This window comes from Gavia stellata, chromosome Z, assembly GCF_030936135.1.
Source record: "Gavia stellata isolate bGavSte3 chromosome Z, bGavSte3.hap2, whole genome shotgun sequence".
NCBI classification, from domain to species: Eukaryota; Metazoa; Chordata; class Aves; order Gaviiformes; family Gaviidae; genus Gavia; species Gavia stellata.
In genome coordinates this window covers 39,387,269-39,415,197 of record NC_082637.1, presented here as the reverse complement: position 1 = coordinate 39,415,197, position 27,929 = coordinate 39,387,269, and the positions used below count along the sequence as shown (strand labels likewise).

The 27,929-nt window shown below is 39.8% G+C and overlaps 2 protein-coding genes across 2 annotated transcripts in view; both read left to right on the top strand.

Moving 5' to 3' along the window:
• The window catches only part of PIP5K1B (phosphatidylinositol-4-phosphate 5-kinase type 1 beta), an 80,458-nt gene extending 80,060 nt beyond the window's left edge, over window positions 1-398 (top strand). The window contains exon 14 of the mRNA XM_059833589.1: window positions 359-398. Coding sequence (XP_059689572.1) covers window positions 359-361 — 3 coding nt within the window. The 3' untranslated portion in view covers window positions 362-398. The remainder of the gene's footprint in view (window positions 1-358) is intronic.
• A 5,852-nt stretch (window positions 399-6,250) lies between these two features.
• Window positions 6,251-19,060, top strand: FXN (frataxin). Its single transcript, XM_059833869.1, has 5 exons — window positions 6,251-6,376; window positions 8,244-8,326; window positions 9,704-9,824; window positions 13,331-13,428; window positions 16,845-19,060. The coding sequence occupies exons 1-5, from the start codon at window positions 6,251-6,253 to the stop codon at window positions 16,996-16,998; spliced, it is 582 nt and encodes a 193-aa protein (XP_059689852.1). The 3' UTR covers window positions 16,999-19,060.
• Window positions 19,061-27,929: the final 8,869 nt, after the last annotated feature.

Sequence of the window (27,929 nt, the reverse complement as noted above, 5' to 3'; positions counted from 1 at the left end):
AACACTTTCAAGTAACAAAGGCCCCAGTCAATTCTGCAAGGTAATAAAAGCTGTTGCGAAATGCTGAGTGCTCTCAGTTTAGACTGTCTTCTCTGATGTGCAGACTGTTCAGCATTTTGCAGCAGCAAGTGGTTCTGTTTCCTATAATGTAAGTGTACTGCAACGTCTGCAAAACTATAGGGGTTGGCTGTTGTACAAGAAAAGAGACGCAACACTTTTGATTAGGGGGCAAGATAAGAGAAGAATCATTGCCAAACTGTGCTGCAGCCTGTTTAGAGGAAGAAAGATGTTAGCTGTTTATAATTCTGTAACAAAACAAATAAACACAATTCTTTACTTGTAATTTCTGTATTTCCAGTAACAAAGAATACAAGAAGAGTAAAACTAAGAGAAGTGACCGTGGTTAATGAAAAGCACTTTCTGCACTCCTGATTTAAGATGGAGGAATTTGCTGACCTTAATAGACAAAGAGTAATAATCAGCTGAACTTATTCTAAGAAGTGTCAGGATCTTTGAACCATAGAAAGGATTGATGGACTTGGCAAAAATGACATGAAACGTTCCACACTCTGCTATCATCTGCTGTTGCTTGCTGAACTGTGAAGAACTGTGTAATTCAGACTGCTTTCTACTATATTGCCAATCACCTTTTTTGGACTTGAAAGTGGTATTTTCTTATCAGCTCTCTAGTGGTTTCATTTGCATGCATTCTGTAACTACGCACAAGCAAAATCTATTATCTGCTTTATCTGTTTAAAAATAAGCACAGTGGCGAATAAAATTAATTTTATTTGTTTTGACCTTTCAGTTCTAATCACTTAGGTCCATGTCAGTGGAAACTGGAATTGATGTTATACAAGGGTTAGGGTAAACCTCTGCACATACTATATGAAAATGAGCCTCTAATGATATTTTCACTGTTGGTGAAAAGGGGAAAAAATGTTATTTATAACAAGGCCTTACGTTATGTACATATATTGTCTTTGAAATATTTTTTATTTTAGTTTATTTCTTGTAAAAGAGAAATTATATAATTTATTTAGTAAATACTACTGTAAACTATAGTTTTATTGATGAATAAAATATTTTGTTCTCAAGACAACCACAGCTGTTAACCTGCTCTTGATCTGTACAGAACTTACTGTTCTGGTATTTCTCTGCCTTCATGAGATGGTCTTGAGAGGCATATCAAGAGGTGTGACAAGCACTCTGCAGCATGGCATCTGTCTTTGCTTCTACCAGCTCTATAATGAAGAGGGGAATCTTGAAATTGGAGCAGCAAAGAAAAGGCACTGCTTCATAAAGGCATTTCAGGTTTTTCAGTATAGGCAATCATTTTAAGATAGCTGTACAAACTGTTCTGGTTTCCTTAATTTCCCTAGCAGCAGAGAGATAATCCCAAACACCAGTGATCATCAATCCAAGATTTCATCCTTCGATGCAGTGGTGTATTTAAAAACAACACAGGTGTCACTTTCAAAGCTTATGAAAATTATTGGTAATAACATTTCTTTTAGGAGTAAGTGTAGCAAACCTGCTGGATTGGCAAAACCAGAATTTGGCACTGTAATTCCTATAATTATGCTTTGTACCTCTGAAGAATTTTTCATTTAATATTTTGCTGTGTTTTGTTTTTTTTTTACTTTGATGTAACCCTATAACCCTGACAAGGAGTTATTATTCCTTAATATAATACCCCTTAAAGGTATTATTCCTTAATTATGCACAGACTAAAGAATGGAAGGGGTGGTTTGGGTTTTTTTCTCTAAGTATGTAGAGTCTCTGGCTTAACTCAGAGCCTGTGTCTCATTATTACCTCTTTTCCAGGCTTTAAAATTAGATTGCTTAATCTCAGAAAGATTTTCTGCAGCATTCCTCTTAGAAATGCAAGAGACCAATCTGCATGCCCTGTGAGCAGAAACATTTTGTACATCTATGAAATGTCTGCTCCTTCATGCACAGTGTATAGCAGATTTAGAATGTGTCTCTATGCAAAGCAGATATTTCTGATTAGTCTTATTTGGGGAAAAGCATGAAACTTCTTAGTTTAAGCACCAGATTAACCTTCATAAAGCATATACATGTCACTTTTTTCCCCAGTTACCTAGCAGACTGTAGTGTCTAAATCACTTGTCCTTAGGAAGACCCCAGAGGACACCCAACTGCAACAATTCGGTCCAAACCCAGAATGTCTACACTAAACGATTCAGAGACTGAGCCATCCTTTGTGCACAATCCCTTTAACACAGTCATTTATAAATGAAAACAGTCATTTAATACTTGCAAAAGGAAATCCCATATAGACTATGCAGCCTACTGGGAAAACCTTCTCCAAAGCATGTGCACTTACAAGTTGTTTTTTTTCTTTTGTGTGACTACATGGTTCCACTGAGAGAGAAGACGGATCACAGCAAAGCAATGTTAATGATCAACAACTTGGAACCCATTTCTTTCTCTAACACATGAAATGGTATACAGCTTCAGACATCAAAGAGTACAGGAGCTTGTAAGGATGTGTGTGTTTCATGCCTAAGTATTTTGTTTCTCTTCATCTTGCATTGGTATTTTGCATTGGTTGCACTTTGATGAAAATGTAATGACTTAAACGTATCTATAAAGCTGATAAGGCAGTGCATGTCAAGTAAAATTAAAATATATACAGAAGGCATAATCAATTCCCTGGGGTATTAAAGTAACATATTGGTCTATTTCTTGAGATCTAGACAGATGGAACTCACCACAGGGAGCAAAATTTGAACAATTAGGTCACAGACGTGGGCTATCTGTGTGCAGTGGTATCTGAATACTCTGGCCCTGCATGCTGCCCAGAAGGAAAAAGCACAGGTTGATGCCTGCTTTGAGAAAGGTAGGGAGTAACTCCACATTTGTGTATCTGACCCTGTGACTTAATCATATGGCATTCTGAGGGTGAGTTTTGCCTTTGGGGGTAGCGTGTAATAGTTGTCCTCAGTTTAAAAAAAACCAACCAAACAAACAACAGAAACCTCATGTCCTTGTACTAGAATTCAATGGTTTGAAAATACTAACACATATCCTGAGATCTGTTTTCTTGTTGACTTTTCTTATAGTTCAGGCAATTTAATTTCATATAACGCAATGCTATTTTCCCAAACCCTGAACACTGGACAGTGATAAAAAGAGTAATCAGTGGTGCACTCCACCTATTCTTCGTAGAAGCCATTTGCTGACCCATTTCCAGTGGTGCATGCATTTGCTTGCAACAAGAAAGATACCAGCTTTTTTCAGACTGAAGGTGTGGGGTCTGACCCTGCAGCTGTTTTGCATCTGGAACTGCTTCGCAGTTATTTTACACCAGCCTAAAAAGATATTGATACCAAAGTGCTGTGGTATGAACAACATTAACCTAAGAGACAAGGATCAAGATGAAAAACATTAAGAAATCATTGTTAAAATTGCTAGCCCCTAACTCGGGCCCTTTTGAAGTTGTGTAAATGATCCTCACTGGTAGGAGCGCCCTGTAAAGTTCATTAAGTTCAACACTGTTGACAATTTTTTGAAAGATTTGGTAAGTAAGATTGCTAATACCAGAGAAAATATTTACTCTACACTAATTCATTGATTTGTCATTAACTGAGAAACAAGAGCTGAGTATTTCCTCTTGAGACTTGCATATGACCTTGGATAATTAGAGAAGAATCACTGTGGAAGTACCTGGATAATACCAGAAAATATCTTCTGATGCTTTTTTTATAGTAATGGCAAGGTAGGTAAACAAGCACCATCTTTTACTAGATCAAATGCTACATAAAAGAACAGGCATTCCTCCATTCTTCCAGCTGCTTTCCCCTCTCCCCACCAAGGTATGAAAAAAGAATTGTTTGCTTTACTGATGTATTCTGTGGTCTGAAAGTTATTTTTCCCTACAGGCCGTATCTCAGTATGTAGACCATTATAGCTGCGAAAACATAACTAGTTTCTTCCAGAAGTGGTAAGAATGTGGGTTGGTCTTCAAGGAATTAGACAGTATCTTGTGTCTGCTCGATGTATAAAAACTTCCCTCGCAAAATGCAAGGAGAACGCAGATCCCTACAAGGTCTGAGGGAAGATACTGGCAACAAAGAAAACACACAGGACTCTGCTGGAAAGAGAAAAGAGGCTGACTAAGCTAGTTAATACGGTTTGGTACAGAGAACTCTTTAACTACAACAGAAGTCAAAGTCTCAGTTGAAATTTGCACAACTGACTTGAATTGTCTGGGCTTTTGCCCCTCGTGGTAGAAAATAATTTCAGCTTAAATAAAAAAATAAATCTTGGTGAGAAACTTGACAACTTACTCCCTGAAGCACTGCAAGATGCCAGCTGCTTTTTTGAGTGAGAGTTTTAGAAATGTAAAAATGCATCACACAGTCATCAGTGGTAAGCTTCTCAATACTTGTATGCTTTACATATTTATGATTTTACTCAGAATTGTTGCATCTTGCAGTCCTGTCCTGTGGAAGGATCTGAAATGAAATTTGCCTGTGCTCCCACAGCAAACGGCTTTTTTAAGAAGCCTTTTCATCAGAATTATTTCTCTTATCTCCCTGGTGAGCCTATTTTATTTTTTCAGTTTAAGTAACAATAAAAGATGCCTATCTGAGACTCTTGACATCCTCACATATCATTAATAATACGGTATCACCAGCATTTAAGTAATTCAGTAAGAACTTGGCCAGTCACCAACATAAATTCCCTTTTCCACTGCTTTTGGAAGCACACCATCAGAAGTTCTATCAAACATGTCAGGTGTGATAAATTATGTGCTTCACTTTCCCTTTACTGGTTCAGGGTAACATTTTACCTACAGGCAGTGATGGATCAGAATACTTGCTGTCACAGAAAACACTGTCCTAGGATGGGTCCCTGAGTGGATGTTATATTCTGTAATAATGTACCTTTCCACGGACTCACGTATTCACACAGCCAAAATACCTCCTGGGCAAATCGGTGACTGTCATCTCGAGTGGTCCATGCTAGCTGCTCACATCAGTGCTGTTACCTAGAATTAATTAACTGCAGTCAACAGAAAGTGGAATCTCAACAGCTTTTTTGAGTGACTTGCAGCTACTCCAGTTTTGGGGTGTGAGTCCAGCTGGCCTGTTGTAAAATTTCAACTCAAGATACGAGCCCTGGTCCTTGTCCCATTGCTCCCCCTCTGTACTGCCAGTGCCTCCTACCGTTCTTGTCCTAAATTGTCAAGAAAGGAGGAATCCGTCTCTATTACTGCTTAGGTCTGTCTGGAAAAGCTGTGGATGCTGTACTTACTCCCTGGCGTGAGGACAGTAGCTGAGGTGAAGGTGCACAGCAGGAGCAGACATGTTGCCAAAGGACCGTCGCAGCTACTTATCTTTATGATACCAGCCAGATTCGAGATCCCCACGTTCTCAGAAGTACGCAAAAAAAGCCTGAACAGTACACCAGGACCCAGCACCTCCCTTTTCTAAGTACAGCTCTGCTGCAGGATCTTTGTGTTGAACGGTGCGCGCGCTGGGGAAAGGACACCCTCCCCCTCTACTGGACTGATGGGGAAAGTACCACCTCCGGGAAAAGGCACGTTCTCGACAAAGACCGTATCCGACTCCAGTACAGCAAAACACTTGGGCTTCATTTAGTCTGGCTGTACTGCGGCTGAAATCAGCAGGGTCTGGGGAAAGAAAAAAAAAAAAACCCCAAACAAAACCAAGCTGCTTTTCTCCTTTAGGCGCGCGCAGACGGCTGTTCGACGGCGCCGGCACTCGTTCTTCTGGGTCATGCGCTTGCGTCCGCCGCTCGCCCTCCCGGAGGCTACGCACGCCTGCGCTCAGGCGCCTGGTCGGAGAAGCGCTGGGCGAGGGGCCCGGCCGGCGGCGGGGTCCCGTTCCCTGCCCCGCCAAGGCAGGATCCGACCCGCCCGTGCGTCCCACCTCCGGCCGGCAAGGGGAAAGCGCTCTGCCGCGCGGGCGCACGGAGGGCTGGCCAGGGAGAGGGGCCGCTCGGCGCCCTGCCTCCCCCGGCACCGGCCCTCTGCCCCCGCTTTGACGGGCCCGCAGGGTGGCTGGGCCAGGCCTCGCCAGCGGCCGCCCCGCTCCTTCGCACCGGCGGCTGACCGAGACCAGCCCCGAGACAGCCCGGCGTGGCGCTCCTCCTCGCGGCGCCGGCGGAGGGCGGTAGCGGCCGCGCCGCCTCTCGTTCGCCGCCGCCGCGGCGGGCTGGCTCCTCCTCGGTCGGTTCCGCAGCGAGCAGCGGCGGCATGTGGAGGCCGGGGGCGGCCGGCGCGCTGCGCGCCGCCAGGCGGGCGGCGGCGGCGCGGCGGCGGAGCGGAGGGCCTGGGGGCGCCCCGCTGGCGGGGGCAGCCGCTGCCATCCGCGGCCGGACGGTGAGCGTGAGGCCCGCGGGCGGGCGGCGAGGCGCGGCCTGCCGCCGCCGGGAGGGAGGAGGCTAGGCGGCGGCACTGCCGCTGCCCGGGGGCGGGCGGGGCTGGCGCGGGCCGGGCTCCCGCTGCGGGCGGGGAGGGAAACGTGGCTGGCGGGGTTCCCTCAGCCGGCCGAGGGCCCCTGGCTGGTCTTGATGAGGCCTGCGGCCGCGAGGCCAAGCAGGGCCCCCGCCGGGCTTCCCCGCGGGCCGGCCGGCAGCGTGGCGCGTCCTCCGTCTCTGGCAGGGGGAAGGCCGCTCCGCTCCCCTGCTGCGCCGCTTCCGTGCGAGCGGCTCTGAGGCGCGCGGCCGGGCCGAGCGCGGTGTGCGGGCTGAGCGGCGCCCCGGTGGCAGCGGTCCTCGCCGGAGCGCAAGTGTTGGGCCGGTGGCTTTGGTCGTTCCTAGCCCTTAGAGGTACAGCCGTGCTGCTGCGCTGTAGGAACGGCAGCAGCGAGGGCTTCCCGGCGGGGAACCCAGCCCTTGCTGTCCTCCAAAGCTATTTACTTGTTTGCTACCCTTTTCCAGTTCCGGAAGATGTGTGCTGGCCACCCCTGGCACTGGGTTTGGTACGTGGAGGTGTGATACCAACTCTATGCTAGCACCGTGCTGGCAGCCTCAAGTCATAAATTGAGTATGAGCACATTAACGGAGTTACAGCCTCTCGATCCGGGCAGAACCTAAACGTATTTATGGCCTTGTAGCTTTTGATGCTAAGTGTGTATTAAAGAAATGCTAACGGGTACAGTCAAAAACATGTAGGCATCAGTGTGTGTTTTGTCAGCCTGTATTGTTGTGATGGTACAAGGAGTTTGCTGTTCTCTGTCATTTATGTCTGTGTCATTCATGGCTTTGGACTAACAGACCAGTTCATCTGTAATGCCTGAGGATAGCTGTCAGACCATACAGAGAGGTGTTTTTGAGTTTTGCTCTTGTGTGCTTGAAGAGGGGCTGTCATAGTTCCTTTTTAAATGTCATTTGCTTTTCAGCTCACTCTGTTAGTTTTCAAAACCTTGTGCAAGTACACAATAAGCAATCACGAATGCTACCTTATCATTCATCCAAAAATATATACCTTCATAGCCCAGGTTAAGAAGAAAGTGGCAAGCATGCTATCTTTCTTTCTCGGGCGACAGCGTAAGTACTTCTGCTATAGTGTTAGACTAGAGGATCAACTTTATTTTTATCCATGTTGATGTATTGCTTCCCCTCAAAGGGGTTGCCCATTTTGCACCCTTGTCTTATATTGCCAGTATGTTTATACGGCTTTTCTGTAATCATGGTTTGGTTTTGAAAGCTTTTTTTAAACAGAAATTAGAAATTAAACAGTTTTAGAGAAGAGATCTGGAATGTGAAGTGTGATGTTAGCTCTTTTGTAAGTAAGGAGGATTCGGGGCTTCTGTTTATTTCAGTTGAATATATTCATAGCTTCTAACAGAGGGACACAAGTTGTTAATCAAATGTCTGAGTAGTGGATACTGGTGAAAATCTCAGCCTAAGCCAGTTGTCTGAAGTTGCTCAGTAGTTGTGTGATAGAGCAATAGAAAAGAAAACAGTTCTCCTCTTTCCTAGTTCACTATTCTATGAATAAAATTCTTCTTTTTTTTCATTAGTTTGTATCAGAGGGCAGGGATATTCTAGATTGCTCACTCATCCAAGGACTAAAGCTGCATAATTCTTTCCATATTAGCTCTGTTATATAGAATATGAATGTTTTACTTGAGGGGGATGGAAAGGTCTTCAAGGATCTATTTAATTTATGTGACAAATATGTCATTTATAATTCTTCGTGTTTTAACTTTTAATTCCATTTTACATATGCTTCCTTTCAACAGCAATTACAATATGCTTCAGAGGTGAAGAGCAAGACTGTTCAGTTAATGAATTTAAGAAATGCAGGAAATCTGAATGACACAAGGTGAATTTTATTTTGAGATATTCATATGAAAATATCGTCTCTGCATTTTAAAATAATTTCTAGACACGGTAAGACTATCAGACTAATGTAATGTTGATATGGTGGTACAAAGCAGAAGTAGAGTTTTGGTGAAAAGCATTTTGGGTGAATTTGGGAAGTCACTTAAGAAATAATTCGTGTACCTAAACACAGGTGTCTAGCACCGTTTCACGTATGTCAGGTTACCTGAAATTTCTTCTTGCACTGAGAGGATGTGACACAGTACCTGTCAGAGACTTTTCCCCTTTTGATGCAGGAGCTGGAGGTCCAATGAAGGATTGTGCAGGTGTGTAAAATGGCTCTTACCATTAAGTAATTGAACTGCACCCTGAACCAGTAAATGAATCCTGCCTAATCCTAAGGCTGTCCGTTCTCCACGTCCCTAGGTATTTCTGCGGTGTCCCTCACATAAGTGGCATAGAGTGTATTTCAGTAACTGGCTAGCAAGAAGCTTTCAAAAAAAATTTATGTTCTGTGTCATCAACTGAAAGATACTGAGTCACTATAGTTCATAGTAACTGTTGTATTCTCGTACCCATTAGCAAAACCTGAAATGATTTCACTGAATTGTCTGTTGCTGGAGATACTCACCTGCACTCTCAGTTAAAAGTTGGCACTGATATGGATGGAAAAACATACGTGATTTAATGACATGTCATTAACTAAACTGATATAGACTTTTTTTCCAATAACTTTTTCTACTTATTTAAAGAGGATAACAGAAGCAGTCTCACAAGTGCTATAAGCCTTACTTAATGGCTACAAAGGTGCTTTGAGACTCTCTGAAGAAGAAGGTAATTGTCTGTATTAGTTCATAAGCACACTTTAATAATGTCTCATTACTAGGCTCTGTTGGTAATTCCAGTTGAGAAATCAAATGCTGTACATAGACATGGCATGTGATACTGATGTTTCTAAACCGCTTATAGCTACAGCGAGTTTCTTAGAGTCAAATTACATACGCTTCTAACCAGGAGATGCTTGTCTCTAGTCATAAAGTTCAAAACTAAGTAATTCTTGCACAAACTCATTTTATGAAAATGCCTTATTTTGAAATCTAACTCTGTCCTCTTAGTACATGGGGGTCATTATATCTAAGGAAAGAATGACATATTCCTCAGTTAGTTAAGAGATCTCTACTACCAAAATTTCAAAATTCCACCTCCATTTACAAGGTGGATAGTTACCTACATTACGTTAAGAAGAATGCCTGTTTTATATCATCGTTTCATGGTTACTGTTTCCTCTAAGGTCATGGTCTTGGTATGTTTTTGTTACAGGGAAAATACTGTCTTCCATGTTTTTCCTCCTAATTATGGGCTTGTATGTCATTTGTAGCTCTTTAGATGAGACCACTTACGAAAAACTGGCTGAAGAAACACTGGACTCCTTAGCAGATTTCTTTGAGGACCTGACAGATAAGCCTTTTACCCCAGAAGATTATGATGTCTCTTTAGGGGTATGTTTTCAACATGCTATTACCACTGTAATTATTGTAGATTTTTTTTTTTTTTTCTTAGAAGGATAATTTTAAATTAGTCACCTTAGTGCCGACCCTTAAAATACAATGAGTTTTTACGGCTTTATTATTAAAATGCACCTGTTTATACTGACTGGAGCAACTATTCAGGTAAAAAGTAACACATGGTGTTGTAAGATTTGAGGATTTTAAATGTTTAGTGTATAGAGAAAGACATAGCAGAGAATAATAAACGAGCACAAGAGGAGACAGAAACTGGTTTCTAATTTCACAGTGGTCTATAAATTTTTCTAAACATGCAGAGACCTCTGACATCAGCAGTCACTTCCCTCTCGGTGGATACTAGGACAGGCCTACGTGGCGTAGTACATGTACGTCCCATGTAACTGGTAGAGCAGTTTCTTTGATTCCCCTGAATACTGAGAAGCGGCATTTGTCTTGACCAGGTAGCCTGTGTTTGTCCTGGCTTTACTGATGACAGCCTTTGGTAGCGAGAAGCAGTAAGAGGATGCAGTGTTTGGACAGGTGGTTGCAAAAGTGAGACCAGAGCATACATGGGGAGAAGAAGGCTTCTGTCATGGGAGACACTGTGTGGCTGCTAGCCTGTTAATTGGAGCCCTTAATGGGTCAGCCACTCAAATTCTTTTACAGGAATGACTGACTCAGATTAAAAATGTCCATTCTATTTGTATAGGGAACTTCTTAGTTTTATATACAGTTCCTGAAGTGGTTTGTATGTTACAGCCCTTTACATGACCTGGAAGAGAGTGCAGTTTCTCCCTACACTGTGGTCTGCAACACAGATCTTTCACTACTGCAGGTTTTTGAGGTCATATAACTGCTGCTCCCTCTTCATGTCTTACAACAAGGAGGTTGCTTTCTACTAGCCCTGTCAGTTAAGGTTTTATGCTCAGGGACATTGAAACAGATGGTTTGGGTTGCACTGTGCAAAAACACCCCAAAACCCTGTAGTTTTCGGACTTGCTCCTGTGTAACTTGGTCGTCATATTGTTCATTCTTTATTTCTTATAGCTGGGATAGAAAATAACATATTGTTAGTATGATTCTGTTGTTGTCCTTAGTAAATACTATTTATTGCTTTAATTAAGTATGTAGTTAATGTTACAGCTAATTGCTTTTCTGGTGAAAAGCAAAGAATTGTTTAACCATTACTATTCAGTATGTTGTAGCATATTAGTCTATTAGCCTGATTTAAAGAGCTTAGGACAAAAATTAGCAAAAAGATTATCATTTACCCTTTAATGTTCTTGGTCACTTCATTACATGAAGGTAATGAGTCATCTTATGTCAGAATTTTATCTCCAGCCTCTGTAGAGTGGGTTGTGTTTGACATTGACTCACTGTGAGGCTCAAAAGGAATTATTTTTACATCCACCTTAATTTTTACCAGTACTTCCTCATTGCGTGGACTGTACAATGACATAATAATATGTTGTCGTTTCTGTTAAGAGCGAACATTTAAATAGTTCCAAGTTTACCAAAGTTAATGCAAAACAAACAAGGCTAGCGCTACAGCAAGACACAAGGTGGCGAACGTGATAAAGGTCTGTTTTGCCTGTGAATTGTTATGAACTTCATTTCTTCATGCAATTTATACCTTCATGTCCAGGGAAAAAAAGGTCTTTCGAAGAATGTTCTTGTTACCAGGAGCTAACCAGTGTTCATCCAGTAGTACAAAACATATACAGTAGTATTCCTTAAAAGATGGTAAAAATATCTTGCAATTTAAGCTGTTAAATACTCAAGTTGTATTTTCTAGTATTTCAAAAGTATTGCAGAATACATGGGAAAATGTTTAAACACAGCATTAGAAGTTAACCTTTATTTAATTTGCAACGACAGAGCAACAGCATTCTCCACCAACTGACGCACAATGTAAGCAATAGGATAGATTTTTTGTTAACTCTTTGGAAACATATTTACTTATAATGTTTCTGTAGGGTACAGCATAACATCGTGCTGAATACTTAATATGGCACTAAAGAGCACGTAGAAGAATAGTGAAACTTTTATATCGCTCTTCAGGCCTAATCCCCCAACCTGCTCTTACTCTGCTGTATCTCTACGGATCTAAGACTGATGAGAATTAGAAAAGTTTGAATTCTGACAACCAGAGAAGTAGCTTGTTTTTGTCCTTCTTTGCACTAAACCAATATTCAATTAACATAACTGGCAGAACAACCTGATAGCAATATTAATCAGGGGAGCCTTTTATTTTTATTTTATTCATCATAGATATAAATCCTTTATCAAGCACAGAAGCAGCATGGAAACTAAGGTAAAAAAATCAGACCTTGAGAGTATTGTTTCATGTCTGATGATCCTTGACATATGTCAGAAACCAGTAACACTGAGTTACTTAACAGGAGAAGGAAGTTCTAAGTTGCTGCCTGTGCTACGGAGTAAGTTTGCAGGCAGTAGGTACTCATAAATGAAAGTATTTTTTTCTCCACAGTAAGTGCTTATACATAGCAAATAGCCCTAGCAGTGATAGTAGCTCTAGTAGTATGTTCTGACTAAAGCATGAAGAGTATGATTCTCTTAAAAAAGCTTTATTGTGCTATAGGGCATGAAGTATTTGAGAAACTGTAGATTAAATATGACTAACCTGTTACCTGAATCATCAACTGTATTCTGTAGAGATACCCTTTTTTAATTAGCATAATTCAGATCATCTGTAGGTTAACTCTAGTCCAAGTAGTGTTGTTCTTTTAAAGTTAGGACAGAAATATTTTTATCAGAGTTACGTATGCTTTTCAGATGCATTTGTGCAAATGTCAGAGAAATGTGAATCATGTTGTCAGTAAGAAATGTAAGAAAGAGAAAAGAAAAGCTCACTAAGATAATGGTCTGAAGCTGGCATAACTAGAACAAACCAGACCTCATGGAGTTTAGAAGTGGAACATTTTTGAGGTATGATTCAGGATCTAAGCACTTCATCAGAATTATTGGAGAAAGAATTGTGTTTATTCACTGGGAAACTGTTACAGTTACTTAAGAAAAGTTAGGTAAAATTGCGTGGCTCAGGAATCTAGCAATGACACATAAAGCTTCTTGACTTTGAACCACACCAGTTCTGCACTGTTCATGAATAGAAAAAGTTGTTATTGGATGATGTTTTAGTCATTGCAAAATGAACTAGCAGTCCTTTCAAGATGACTGGTCAAAGCTCAAGAGTATTATTGCTCCAGTAGTGCCATTGTGAATGGTGCAAACATACTAAATCAAACTCTGACCAGAAGGTTTGAAATCTAGATGAGACTCAAAGATATGCAGGTTGTTTTAGGTATTAACACAAGTTTTTGGTACCTAATGATGATTCTTCCAAGCTATTACTGTTTGGGAAATAGTTGGGAATGGGATACAGATATGTAAGTTTGTTTATCTACTGCAGATGATGTAATTCTTGTCAGGTAACAGGATGCAAATCTTTAATTTCTCACTTATTTTCTTTGTGTTTTAAGAGTGGAGTTCTAACAGTTAAATTAGGTGGAGACATGGGAACATATGTAATCAATAAGCAAACACCAAACCGGCAGATTTGGCTGTCCTCACCCACTAGGTAAGTTACGTGTAAGTTAGTTATGTAATGTCTGCAGAGTGGGTGGAAATGTACTTCCCCTTTTTTATAGCACGGCACGGACTATGTAATATCCTTTTCATAAGTAACCCTTTTACTCAGTATATTCTCCAAACATGATATAATCTAAATGCTCAATAATAATTTGTTATAGAGGTTTGAGGCACAGTGCAGTATACTGACATACCTAAATTAATCCAGGAAGTGTGTAAAACAGAATTTTCATATTGTTCTGGTCCAAAACCACCGTCTACAGGAATATAGCCTACTCATAGAAAAAATAAACAGCCATAATTAAGAAAAAACAAAACACAACAAAGCTTCTGTTGGAAAAAAGAGTGATGATGACGTTATGATCTAAACCTCTCTTTGTATTTAAACAGGGTGGCTCCTTCCCCTTTAAGCCTGTGGGATTTCCTGCTTTATACGTTTATGTGCTCTCCCACTGGTTGCTTTTGTCAAGCATCTGCACTTTATGGGAGCCTTGGCTAGCTGTTCCCTCTGCCTTCTCTAATGCTGTGTTTTGATCCATTCCAGGTTTTCTGGTTGGCTTCAGCAGAGAGGGCAGACAGATATGTGGGAAAATGTTGTAGCTGACTCCCCGAGAAATTAGAGTTCTCTGACACTATCCCAAGGAAGGAGCTGAGGGAGTTGGTCAGCGTTACTGGTGAAGGAACCAGCTAGCACTCCCAGTAGCTATGCAGGCGTACCTCTTGAATGTTGTTCAGAAAGAATGTATTGACTGCAAACAGGGAATGGTTTTGCAGTAGTAGAATTCCGTGGTAGGGTTTGTGTTGGGGGAAAAAAAAGCACAATGGAATTTAAGATTTTAAGAGAAACAATTTTAATACACATAAAATTTACCTGAAGAAAATTCTAACTTTGTTTTAGTGTACTTATGTACTGCCTGGTGCACAGCATACTAGGTTAGTAATTTTTTTCTACTAAATCCTCTCCTATCGCAGAGTCCTTTTATTAATTAAATAATTTACTTCACAGATACATGACTTGCTAAGGCACAGGCCTAGCAAGCTAACAAACCTTTTTGTTTAGACAATTGCAGGCTGTACGTCAGAATTTATTCATTCCATACATTTTGCAACAAGCATAATTTCTGAACCTTGATTCTGCTTAAGATGATGCTGTAAGATTTTTGTGTCACTGACACAAAGGTTTCATCTATTTATGAAAACCAAAATTTAGAGAATTCATATCTGTTTGGAGCCAGCTCTAGTTGAGCTAAGACATGCTTGCTTCAGCATACGGAATTTGTGAAAAAATATTAAACTTTTCTCTTTCTTTGGTTGCTCCAGTATTGAATAAAAATACACAAGGAAAGAGATGAACTTGAAAATTCTCTTGATTGTATTTTTCATCATCTGTGATGAAAAATTATTCACTTACAAACATTAAATTTTGTGTATCCTTAACTGGTGTTATGGTAAACAGTGGTATTTCCTGAAATATGATGCTACATGTTCACTTACTTCCTAACTTCTGAAAAGCAATTCCGGCAAATACTACATGATTTGGAGTGACATACTTCTTAAGGGCAGTATACTAGTGGAAAGTGAAAGAAGCAAATGTTACTGCCAGTGATCACTTGCATTGAATGTTATATTTGGAAAATTTGTACAGTAAATGTAGAATCTTTTGTCTTTAAGAGCATATCGTGAGGGAGACAAATACTTAAGATGTGAGAGAGACATTTTCTTGACTTTTTTTGACCTTCTGTTTGCTATCATGTATCTATACATCGAAGTGAACTTAAGCTTGTGTTTGTAAAGCTTTACTTAGTTGACAATTTGAAAAAAGGGGGTGAGGGGCTGGGTGCAACCTGCCAGCAGTGTGATTGCAGTCGTTTTCATGTAGCTCCTTTCACTGAAAAGACTTTTCAACCTTACACACCATCTCTTAATAATACCTTAATGTGATATTTTAATTCTTCTCTCTTACTCTTTAAAAATGTATGCAGACTTTCAATGAGAAATATATTTAGTCTATATTTAACTTTATAGGCATTTTAGAGAACTCACAAGATCCTTGCTTAAATTTTTAATTTAAATTTAAAACACTACATTTGTGCAGCATTTTGGGGATTCAGAGAACTATGGAGGTGTTTCGTATGTTAACTGTATCACTGATATTTACTACATAACATTTAAAAACAGTTCAAATAACTTAAGCATTTCTTTTCTTTGTCGTTGTTGATTAAATGGCCTGTTTTAGCCTGATTTTCATGAATGACTGCATGCCATTCTGTCATTCTCTAGGTGCAGGACAGTGTAAACATACGCTTGCGCTGCAAAGACAAAGAAGTGAGAAATGCATAGTAAAGTAACTGGAGCACATAATCTCGATTCCAAATAGTTACCAGTTCGCATACAGCAAGTGAGATTTCAGTGGAAGAGACTTTGATCTGTGTTTGCACTTGCGACTTCTCCCAGTTTGGTTAGTGCTTAGGAAGTTCTTCATTTGAATATTGCAAGTAATTCAGGATATTCAAGGTTCAGATTAGTGTTTATGTTTATAGAGAACCTGCAGATTGCTCTTGTGTATATGTAGGATAGTCTGTTTTGTAGCAGACCTGGTGTGTGGATTGTCTGCGTTCCAAGGTATTTTGTCCTATGAGTTCAGGGATAAGACTGATGGTTTGTCTGTTTATCCCAGAGGACCATTTCATTCCTTTCTCTTTTCTTAGTTTCTCTAGCTGACATGAACAGTAGTGAGTGCCTTTCAGTCATTCTCCTGTTTCAGATGTGGAGAATTGGGTGGTTGGAAAGGTCTGGAATGGAACCCGGGTGTTCAAGTTTCTTTCTTGATGCTTAATGTAGGCCTGAAAAATCAAGCCAACAGCTATATGATAGCACAGAGGAAAATAGCATTTTAAACATCAGTCTCCCACATGCCAATATATTTGCTTTCAACCGGTAAATACTTTTGTTGCATCTAAAAAGAAAGTGAGAATGGTGATCTGTGTTCTGCTGTGCTTAGAATATCCGCATGTGACTGCTGCAAGAACTAATCAATATCATTAATTCAGCGTTATACAAATATCCCTTGTAATATTTGTGTGCAAGAAAATTATACAAGTGAGGGAGGAAGGGGGTAAGGGAGGAAACTGGGGAAATCCGTGCCAAAAGCAAGAAGGCAAGGAGGGAGCTCTTGTCCACTGGGAGTGACTGATAGATCTTGTCACCTTTCAGATATATCTGTTGAATGGCTCAGCAGTTCCTGGCAGATGTGGCCTTTTCTGCTCCACTTCCCCAGACTGCCTGCCAGTCCTTCTCCATGCTGTTTCCTTTTCCTGGCCACTCTCTGGGGTACATTATAAATAAAGGCTTCCAGCAGCTCCCATGAATAACCTGTACTTACACAGCGTGTGTTTTGTGTTCTAGTGGGCCCAAGCGCTATGACTGGACTGGACGGAATTGGGTGTATTCTCATGACAGAGTATCCCTTCATGAACTACTATCAAAAGAATTTTCAATGGCATTAAAAACTAAATTGGATTTGTCCTGCTTAATGTATTCTGGGAAAGAAGATACTTGATGATACTCTGCCTCATGGAAGTTTAAAGACTTCAATCACAAGCCAAGCCCTTCCTTGGTTTCTGAAGTACCTGAGCTTAATTCTGTTGCTCTTTTTTCTTGACATCACTATGTTGTGCAACAAAAATGAAAATAATGTATTTTTCTCTAGTGCTCAGTCTTTGGTTTCTGTGTCACTGCTTGAATCAGTGTCCGTGTGGTACAGGTGGTTGAGGTCACCCTTCCTGTCACTGCCTTTCTGAACCTTCTTAACTGCAGAAGTAAGTCATGAATTCTTACTATCTGTAGTCTTGTTTGGATGTGAGGACTGACCCACCTGGTGACTTTTGACCAGCGCACAAATGCTAAACTTCTTTTGACAAGATATTCACCCAAAACAAGAAATGTCTGCGAATTGCATTGACATAAGTTGTGGTACTGTGAATGCACTGCGTTAAAATGCGTGGCTATTGCGAGTGAATAATGCATCACAGTCAAATTAAACACGTCATAAATGAAATGACTGTGGCAGGTAGAAACTTTTCATTTTGTGCAATGCAGGTAATGAGTTTTTCTCTCAGTATTGCAGAACTTGTTCTTTTCTCCAAATTCTACACTCTAGTTTCTTTCACATTAGAATTTTTTTTGAGCTAAACTTCAAATTACTTAAAGGTCTGAGTGGCTGTAAGCATCATGGGACTGGAAAGGCTGGTATGTGATGTTTAAGCTGTGCAGCAATGTCTCTGCAAATGCTTCATTCTGTTACTGTGGATTTCTCGTTCCATTCCCTTTTGTTCTTCAAAGAGTTAAAATACATAATTTATTCACCTTTTTTTTTTTAACTTGAGCAAATTAAGATCCTTTCATGGTCGCAAAAATTTGCACTAATTTTGTTCTGCTGCATTTCTTAAGTAAGCTAGCTTAGGTTATTTTTTTTCACCATGATACAACAAGGCACCCCTTAGTACCGTGCTGATGCACAAATTTTTGCCTTTTTGCTTCTTAGAATTGAGTATGGTACTTACGCTGATGAAGCTGTCTTTTTCAGGCTGTTAAAAAAATGAGAATGAAATAAATTCTATACTCCGGATCTTAAACCAAAAAGCGTTAGAAGAAAGCATGAATTGCAAGAAGAACACTTCAATACTTGCACTGTTGTATTATTACCACTGGTCATTTTTAATTGCCTATAAAATGGAAGGACAAAGCTGTTGACGAATTCTTGAGGGAACAGTTATACCACACTCTTAAAAATTGTTTATCAATCTATGAAAAGATGTTCAGTGCAAACAGTTTTTCTTCTTGTTTCCTCTGACGCTTGTGGTTAGTTTGGCATGATTCTCTGGCTAGCTAGAATTATTACAGATGTGATTAATTTTGTCATTGAAAAACAATAGCTATATAGTATTGTTAGCCAGTATTTGCATTTAAAGTATAAGCGTTGTTACCTGCCATTTCTCACCGTTAAATAGAGGGTAACATTTCACTGGAAGCAGCTCTCGGTTAATTGTGCACACTGTCTGCATGTTTTTCAATCAAAATAAAAAATATGACAATTACCTGAAATTTCAGCTCTACTGGATGAGGAAAATACAATGATTACCAACTCATGTGAGCACAAGAGTAAAAGATGGTGGGTTTTTTTTAACAAAGGAAGGCTAAAAATAGAACATCTTTTTACTGTTTTGAATTTAGAACACTGAATAATTAACAGCATATGGAAAATGACAGTATTTAGCTCAATCCCCTAGTAGTTCAAATAGCTATTTAAACACATTTGTATAGATGTTAATGACTTGATATTTGAATCAAGGATACTTCCTCCTGGTTCTTCGTTTGCGTGATCACGTAAAGCTTGTGTAATTATTTTTCTGATTGACTTTTCCGAAAATTATTTTCTGAAGTAATTTACATGCAACATACTCACTAACATGCATCTGATTCGTATTTGGAGGTTCATTCTCCATTCCCTTACATCTTGTGCAAATGTTTAACCAATATAAAGTTGTATGCTGAATTCGTAATTCATTATGTAAAGGTGTGATTTCAGGCCATGATGATAAAGCTGAAGACTGCAGACATGCGTATCATTTTGAATTCTTTGTGTTTCTTAAAACACTTCCTGGAAAGATTCTGTTCAGAGTTTGGCGAATCGGGGTGGATTTTATAAAAGCACTTCAGCTTTCACAGCTGACATGCCTTGCCCTTCATCCATAATGCTACTGCTATTTATTGAAAGAGTTTCCTGGTTTTAGGTAGCTGAGTAACAAATGGATTTAATCTAACTGGTGAAGATAAATAGCGTCAGCAAGTTAGAATGAGTTTTATCTCAGTGTACAAAATGAATCATAGGATGTGACTCATTTTTTTGCTGTAATACTTGCATCAAATTCTAAGTAAGGGCAAGGACTCCATCAGCCATCATGCTTGTCCAGTGGAGGCACAGGACGAGCTCTGATCCTAATGTCAGACTTTGCATATTGCCCCAAGACAAATAACTCTTCCATACCATTTTTTACTTCTGTAACTTACTTTAATAAGCAGATTGTTCTATGGTTACACACCTGACATCACGTCAACAGTTTCTTGCTTCACTTCTCCCAAAAGAAATAGCTGAAGGAAAATCCTTCAATGTACACTACAGACAGTTAGTATTGATAAGAACCATCAGGTTACTGTCAGTGTTACAAAAAATTGTAACAAAGAAAACTCTCCAAATCAAATGATAGTTTAGAAAGCCAACATTAGTTTATTGCAGTGCCAGGTGCATAGGGGATTTCTCCTCCTAACATGCACACCAGGTTAAAATCATGACAGGTATTTAAACAATTAACAAAGTTAGTTACGCCTACTGGTTCTACCCCTTAATTAACTATTGGTTAGTATTTTTCTTACTTCATCTTAAAGTTACAGTTCTCTTTTAATTCACCACGCATGCTCAGAGAGTAGGGGGCTTAACTGGGTTGGGGGCTTTTCTAGCTAGGAGGTGTGTTCTTTAGCATTATAATGAGACAAGTTAACTCTAGGGCACTATTTTGGCAGTCCATTCTATTTTTCTAAGATTTGTCCTTGTGTTAATCATTATTGCTTGTTAGCAGAGAGTTAGTGAAGACAGTCTTTAATATGTCTAAATGCCAGGTGCAGTAGTTATGAAGTATCTTCTTTATATTCTTCTCAAGATGTTCTTACTTGCTTTTAACACTTATTTTTCAAGATCTCCTGTAATATTCCCTGCTTTGAGACTTGTGGATATATTTCATAATCTCCATAAGTCTCACCCTTTTACTTAGATTTTGTCAATTAGAAGATGATTAACCTTATCACACATTCTTAAATCTATCTTGTTCTCCTACAATCTAGAAAAAGAAATAGAATATGAAATATTTCAATTTTAACCCAATTATGTCTATAATAGTATTATAATATTATCAATATTCACACAATAATACCGTTAATACTATTACTATCTATATTCTTAATAATACTTTCAAAGAAAAAATCAGTTATCTTATACACAATCTATATCGAATTTTTCAGTGATTCAGATATTAGTTCAGGCTGAAGTTCTGGTATTATCATTAGTTCAGTGATGCAGTTAGGGTCAGTAATTGCTTGTATATGATCATGGTTTAGGTTCGGCAACTTTGGTTTCTTTTCTTAATTCTTTGGTATCAATCCCCCCCTTTTGAAGTAGTTAGATTTTTACTACTTCCATATGTTTCTTTGAATGATTCTCTTAGTACAGCTTATGCAGATTCCTGTAAGAATCACAATCACATAAATTATCTAACAATGTACCTAACCATCCTCTTAAAGACTACCTACCTAATTCTTGGAGAATTTTTTTAAACCAATTATTTTCAGCTGCCTCTTTTATCACTCTACTGTCTTCTGCTACTTTTCTCATTGTGTCTAATTGTTCTTGCAGCTTTTCAGTGATATTTGGGATGTGGATACAGCAGTGTTCTTTGTCTAACTTAAGACATCCACACACTCCTTGTTCTTTGACTCATAGCAAGTCTAAGGCCAGTCTATTTTGTAATGTCATTTTAGTGTTAGCTTGGATTTGTTTGTTGATAATTTGGAATCCTTTCTGAGTGGCTCTCGATAAGGCTTCCACCTGCCAAGTTAGACTTTCTATTCATATTCGATTTCTAAAGCCATTAGCCCTGGTAATAGGAATCTTTGGAGTCCCCACTCAAATTGTACTGCTGTGGAAGGCTCTGTCCAAATATCGGTGTCCTTTTCTGTCTACCTTTATTGTCTTTGTCTAAGTAATAAGAGACATTGGCCTCCTTAAAGGTACCTGTGATGTTGTCATATTCATATTCCTCTAGTAAAGATAAATTTACAGGTATAGTGCCCCATGGGATAGGTTGACTGGCCGAGTGACGGATTGGGATGCATGCTGCAACACTGCTAAGATTATGCATTTTGCCAAACCCTTGTATCAAAGTTAGAATAAGGTTTTCATCCAAATCTGTGTTGACCTCTTCATCTATATTGACCTCTGCACTTCCTGACATCGCTGCAAGAGATATAACCCAGAACTTCAGAATTCCTGTGTTAATTTTAAACATAAAGGTCCCTTTTGTTTGACTGTCCATTGTGGTGATGCAGCTGGCTTTATCCTGCTGCGATGTATCCACAGAGCAACTTCCTCAAGCTTGACAGCAGTGTAGGTGGTGAGTAAAACCTGAAGAGGTCCTTTCCACTTCTCTTTCAACGGCTCGTCTGACCATGTCTTCAGAAACACCCAGTCCCCTGGTTGGTAGTGATGCACAGGTACGTCCAAAGATAGTGGCGCGCTCACAGTGACGTATCTGTGAAGAGAGGACAGAACCTTTCCTAGAGAGATAACATATTCTTTTAGATAATGTCTTCCTGCAATGTCAGGATTAACTCCTGTTTCAGTCATTTGATAAGGTTTACCATATATGATTTCAAAAGGACTAACCTTTTCTTTAGATCTAGGTTGGATGCATATCTGTAGCAAAGCTAAGGGTAAAGCATCCAGCCATTTCATCTGAGCCTCCTGACAAATTTTACTTCTTTGTCTTTTTAGACTTTGGTTCATTCTTTCTACTTTTACACTTGATTGAGGTCTCCATGGGATATGGAGATCCCATTTTATCCCTAATGCTTTAGTCAGACTTTGAACAGCTTCTGCTCTGAAGTGTGGGCCCCTATCTGAAGATAGTCCCATGGGTACCCCAAATCTTGGTATTATTTCCTTAAGTAGTACTTTCGCTACCTCTTTTGCCTTGTTGGTGCAACAAGGGAAAGCTTCTGGCCAACCTGAAAAAGTTTCTGACATTACTAAAAGATACCGGTACCCATTTTGCCGAGGTAATTTGGAAAAGTCTGTTTGCCAGTAGTCTCCTGGACTGTTTCCTCTTTTTGTCACCCCTGGTAAAGGTCTTCGGGGTAAGTGAGGATTATTCTTTAGGCATAACTGACATTTCTTTACAACGCTCTTAATTATTCCAGTCGTTCGAACACTTAGCACTTGTGTTTTTAATGCTTCAGCCATTGTTTCAATTCCCCAATGAGTTTCTTGGTGTTTCTTATTAGCCAATTCATGCATGATTTCTTGTGTAACTATTACTTGGTGCAAAAGAGTCACCCACCATCCTTCTTGATTTTTGTTTGCTTTCAGTAGGTTAGCCAATTGATTGTCTTCTGGTGTATATTGCGGACTCTTAGGTCCCAACTGCTGAACTTTTTCTGACAAAACTAGCAATATTTGACATTCAGCTGCTTCTCTTGCAGCTCTGTCTGCCATGCGTTTCCCTATATGCATTGGGCTATTTCCAGTTTGATGTGCCTTGCAATGCATAATTGCCACTAATTGGGGTAGATTAATTGCCTGTAGTAATTGTTGGATCATTGGCCTGTATTTGATTGTGGATCCTTGAGACGTTAAGAGTCCCCTTTCTTTCCAAATAGCTCCATGAGCGTGAACCACTCCAAAGGCAAATTTTGAATCTGTCCATATATTAACAATTTTACCTTTTGATAGTTCTACTGCTCTTAGCAAGGCTATGAGTTCTGCTTTCTGGGCTGAGGTATTAGATGGCAAAGCTTTGGCCTCAATTACTTCCTTACTACTTACTATTGCATAACTTGATTTTCGTGTTCCGTTACACATAAAGCTGCTACCATCCACAAACAGGTCCCGGTCCGCATTTTCTGTTAGTAGGTCTTTCAGGTCTGGTCTGCTGGAGTACGTCTGTTCCACAGTTTGCAAGCAGTTGCATGATAATTCTTCTCCATCTGGATCAGTAGTTAGGAAAGTTGCTGGATTCAGGATCGTGGTTACTTTCAGCTCCACATCGTCTTGCTCCAGAAGAATGGCTTGATATTTCAGCATCCGGCTTGGTGACAACCAGTGTTCTCCTTTTTGTTCTAGCACTGCTGTAACTGCATGAGGCACAAACACAGTTAGTTTTTGCCTGCCTGCTGGGCGATCTGTGCCTTTTTCCGGGATACGTTGTACCCCACCAGTCCCAAAAAGTTTAGGACGTCTATTGTCATTTGTATGGAATCTTTCTTGTCGCTTGTTGCTAACAGTATGTCATCTATGTACTGTGGCAAGGTGATATTTTTATGAATCTTTTGCCAGTCTTCTAATTCTTTGGCTAATTGATTTTGAAAGATTGTAGGGCTATTCTTACATCCTTGTGGTAATACTGTCCAGCACAACTGAGTTTTTCTACCGGTCTTAGGGCTTTCCCACTCAAAAGCAAGCAGTTCCTGACTCTCAGCTGCTAATGGGAGGCAAAAGAATGCATCTTTCAAGTCCAATACAGTAAACCATTTGTACGTTTCCTTCAGGGTGGTCAAAAGAGTATACGGGTTTGCCACTACCGTGTGAACATCCTGTACAATTTGATTTTAGCCCTTAAGTCCTGGACCAGTCTATACTCTTCTGAACGCAGCTTTTTAATTGGTAAGATTGGGGTGTTGTATTCTGATTGACATTCTTTTAATAATCCAAAATTTACAAATTGTTCTATTAGTGGTTCTAATCCTTTTCTTGCTTCTAATTTAATTGGATACTGTTTCCATCTTACTGGTCTGGCGTCTGGTTTCAACTGGGTGGTTACCGGTTCTGCTGCTCAGGATCGTCCTGGTGTTCATGAAGCCCATACTAGAGGTGTTACAGCATTTTCAACTTCTGGTATTTCCTGTGACTCAGCTTCCTTCTGTAACGTAAAAACTTGAGGATCCAAAGCTTTATTTTCAGGAAAATGAATTTGGATTTTTCCTTTTTCAGAAGTAATCTGTGCATTCAATTTACTTAATAAATCTCATCCTAATAGCAGCACAGGGCAATCTGGGATATAAAGAAATGGATGGGTTAACACCCTTTTCCCCATTTTAAACTTCAAAAGCTGGAAAAACGGCCGATTTTCTTTCCATCCTGTGGCACCAATAACTGATGTGCTTTGATTACTCAAGTTAACTTTGCATGTATTCAATACCAAATAAGTAGCCCCCATATCTACTAAAAATTTTACTTTTTCATTCCCCGACTTTACTATAACCAGGGGTTCTGTTGGGGAGGGTTTCTGAATCTTCCCCCGGTCTCCCTCAGTCTGAATCTAATGTCATCCTGTTAACAGCCTGCTTTGGCATTTCCTCCAGGCCTTGTCCTCTTAACTGCAGACACTCCCTTTTCCAGTGTCCTTTCTGCTTATAGAAAGCACATTGATCTTTCTCCAAGGATATTCCAGCCCCTTGTGCTTTACAGGGAAATCTTCTCCCCTTCTTAAATCTGTTATCACAGATCATTATCATTAAAATCCACATGCATCACACAATCTTTACAAACTTCACTCACAGCAACAAAAAGAATTCCCCACACTAAAATCAAAACCACAATTACAACAACAGAAATCCACATTCATTCCGCTCTCTAACATTGTCCAGTCCATGTTTTGCCTGTTACCTCTCCCAATTACTATACTTATCTCAAATTCTTCCTCCTGTTGCTCTTCTGCCCATTTCTCTTTATATTTGTTGCATCGCCTGCCAATGCTACATATTGAACAACAACGCTTAGGTGTTTTCTTATTTTCTGCCTCTAAAGCCAATACGCCACTTTCACCTTCAATCAAGCCACACTCCTTACATATATCATAATTATCCCGCAACGCAAAGAACAAGTTCATATATGGTATCTCATCCCATTTACCTTTGCAGCTACAGAACAGCATTAATTGCAACACAGTATTGTAGCTTATACTTCCCATTTCTCCTGATCATCCAGAGTATACGAGGGCCACCAATTATTCCAATATTCTACCAGCTTTTTCCGAGTAAGGGGATCGCCCCCAAAATTGCTCCAGTGGCTTAGTATACACCCCAAGGGAGAACCTTTAAGAATTCCCCCTTCAATAGATTGTCCAGCACCCATTATGTGAAATTACCACGTATGTGTGCCCAAGCCAAACCAAAATCTGGACTCTGGGCATCCCTGTAGTAGCGTACGGATTACACAAAATTATACAGTAGTGCACTCCCGATATCAATACCAGCAATTTAAGAATGCATACTAAATTCGGATACGACTTATTTGCAAGCAACCAATATTAATATCAAATACAAATGTCAGTAGTCTCCCAGAGAGCTGTCACAGAAACTCACCCGACCAGGGAATTGGAGAGCCTCCCTGAAAATACTCCAGTGCGCGCTGGAGTCCTCACGATTCCTCTGGTCCGTTGAGATTCGGAGAGCAGGTCCCATCTGGGTTGCCAAATTCTGTTACCAAAAATTGTAACAAAGAAAACTCTCCAAATCAAATGATAGTTTAGAAAGCCAACATTAGTTTATTGCAGTGCCAGGTGCATAGGGGATTTCTCCTCCTAACATGCACACCAGGTTAAAATCATGACAGGTATTTAAACAATTAACAAAGTTAGTTACGCCTACTGGTTCTACCCCTTAATTAACTATTGGTTAGTATTTTTCTTACTTCATCTTAAAGTTACAGTTCTCTTTTAATTCACCACGCATGCTCAGAGAGTAGGGGGCTTAACTGGGTTGGGGGCTTTTCTAGCTAGGAGGTGTGTTCTTTAGCATTATAATGAGACTATAATGAGACAAGTTAACTCTAGGGCACTATTTTGGCAGTCCATTCTATTTTTCTAAGATTTGTCCTTGTGTGAATCGTTATTGCTTGTTAGCAGAGAGTTAGTGAAGACAGTCTTTAATATGTCTAAATGCCAGGTGCAGTAGTTATGAAGTATCTTCTTTACATTCTTCTCAAGACGTTTTTACTTGCTTTTAACACTTATTTTTCAAGATGTCCTGTAACAGCAGCATTTTTCCTAGAAGACAGTTGCTCCATCTTCAGTGAAGGAAAACATACAGAGTACTTTTGAAAGATGAGTATTGGCATTTATAACTGTGACATATGCTCAGACTCGGCAGAGAAAGCAGGGTGTGATGGGTTTCTCTAAACGTATCAGACTTTTCACCAATAGGTAATCACTCTTTCTGATGATTGTATTTTTCTGCTTCTGGCCTACAGTCTGAAAAGTCCTAGCATGTCTAACCTTACTAAAATTGTTTCCTGTGTGCCAGTGAGTTCTTTGGAAGTCTCAACTGATTGATGTAGTCAAGTTAAACTTAGAGCAACTGCTCGCAGTCTGTATTGGTCACAAAATACTGCATTTGTTTGACAGGAGTTAATGTGCCTAAATGCTTGTCTGGTGTTCATTTTCCTTTCCACTTGTGATAATTTTTAAGAAACGTAACCTCTTCTCTGCAAGGTGGTTCCATGTGATAAAATCATCCCATCTTGTTTCCTTAAAATTCCCAAAGTCCTTCAGCAGCTTCAATAAATGGGATAAAAACCTGTCCTGAAGAGGTGGTAGCTGAATAAGGGAAGGAGGATTTGCAGGGATGTTTGTGTTTGATTACTTTTAGCTTCTGGTTAATGGTTGAACTCTGTGATTGTGCTAACAAGCTCTGAAATATGTGGGAGTCCTGGGAGGGAAGGCAGAGGCTTGCCAAAATACCTGGAAGAGCATTTAAAATAGAAAAGGAAGCATGGGAGGGGTCGAAGCAAAGGCTAGGAGGAAGAGATAAACTTTGCCCAATGGCTGATGTCATTTGCAGGGCAAGGAAAGACTAGAGGCAAGCTACATCATGTTGTGGTCCCTTAGGGGATGGTGTTTTAAATTTACTGCACACCACTATTTATAATTTTAACCAATCAAACATGTTCCAATCCATTTTGCTATTGAGATTATTTTTTTTTAACTCCTGTTTAAAGATGAGAAAAACTTGCTTGGAGTTACCTCCCACTTTGTCCCAAATTGTCTTTTATGTAAATTGTACTGTTGGCAGTTGTACAACAAAGACAAGATTCATGACCTCGACCAAAGGAGATAGCTCTTGTTTATTCTACCCCCAGCGAAATAGCCTCCGCTGGCTATCAACAAAAAAAGTTTTTTAAGCAGTTATGAATGACAAACTTTTCTTGGAGTTTAGGTTAAGGAATGACAGACAAGTTTAGATAAGGAAACAACAGATGTTTAAAACAAGCCATATAATGTTGTTGCTGTCCTCTCCAAATTGCTGAATTGTTTTAAAAATTGTGTCATGGTAATTATGCTATGTGATCAGTATTACAGTGAGTAATTTTGTCAGCTTTGTTAGTTTCCAGATGTAGGCTCTTCTGCTAGTCATCAATCTACTGTTCTACTAAAAAAAATCAGGAATACATTAAATATGTCAATAGTATTACTCCACAGCATTTTACAACCACTAACCAAGCATTGTAAGGCCACTATTACACAAGCAGCTTCAGAAAAAGGAAAACATTTAGAGAACTAACAGATGAAGTTTTTAAACATTCATTAAGCAGGCACACAGCACAGCATAAACCAAATAACCTGACACATACCTGGAAGTAAGACTAAATTTCCATGCCTTGATTCT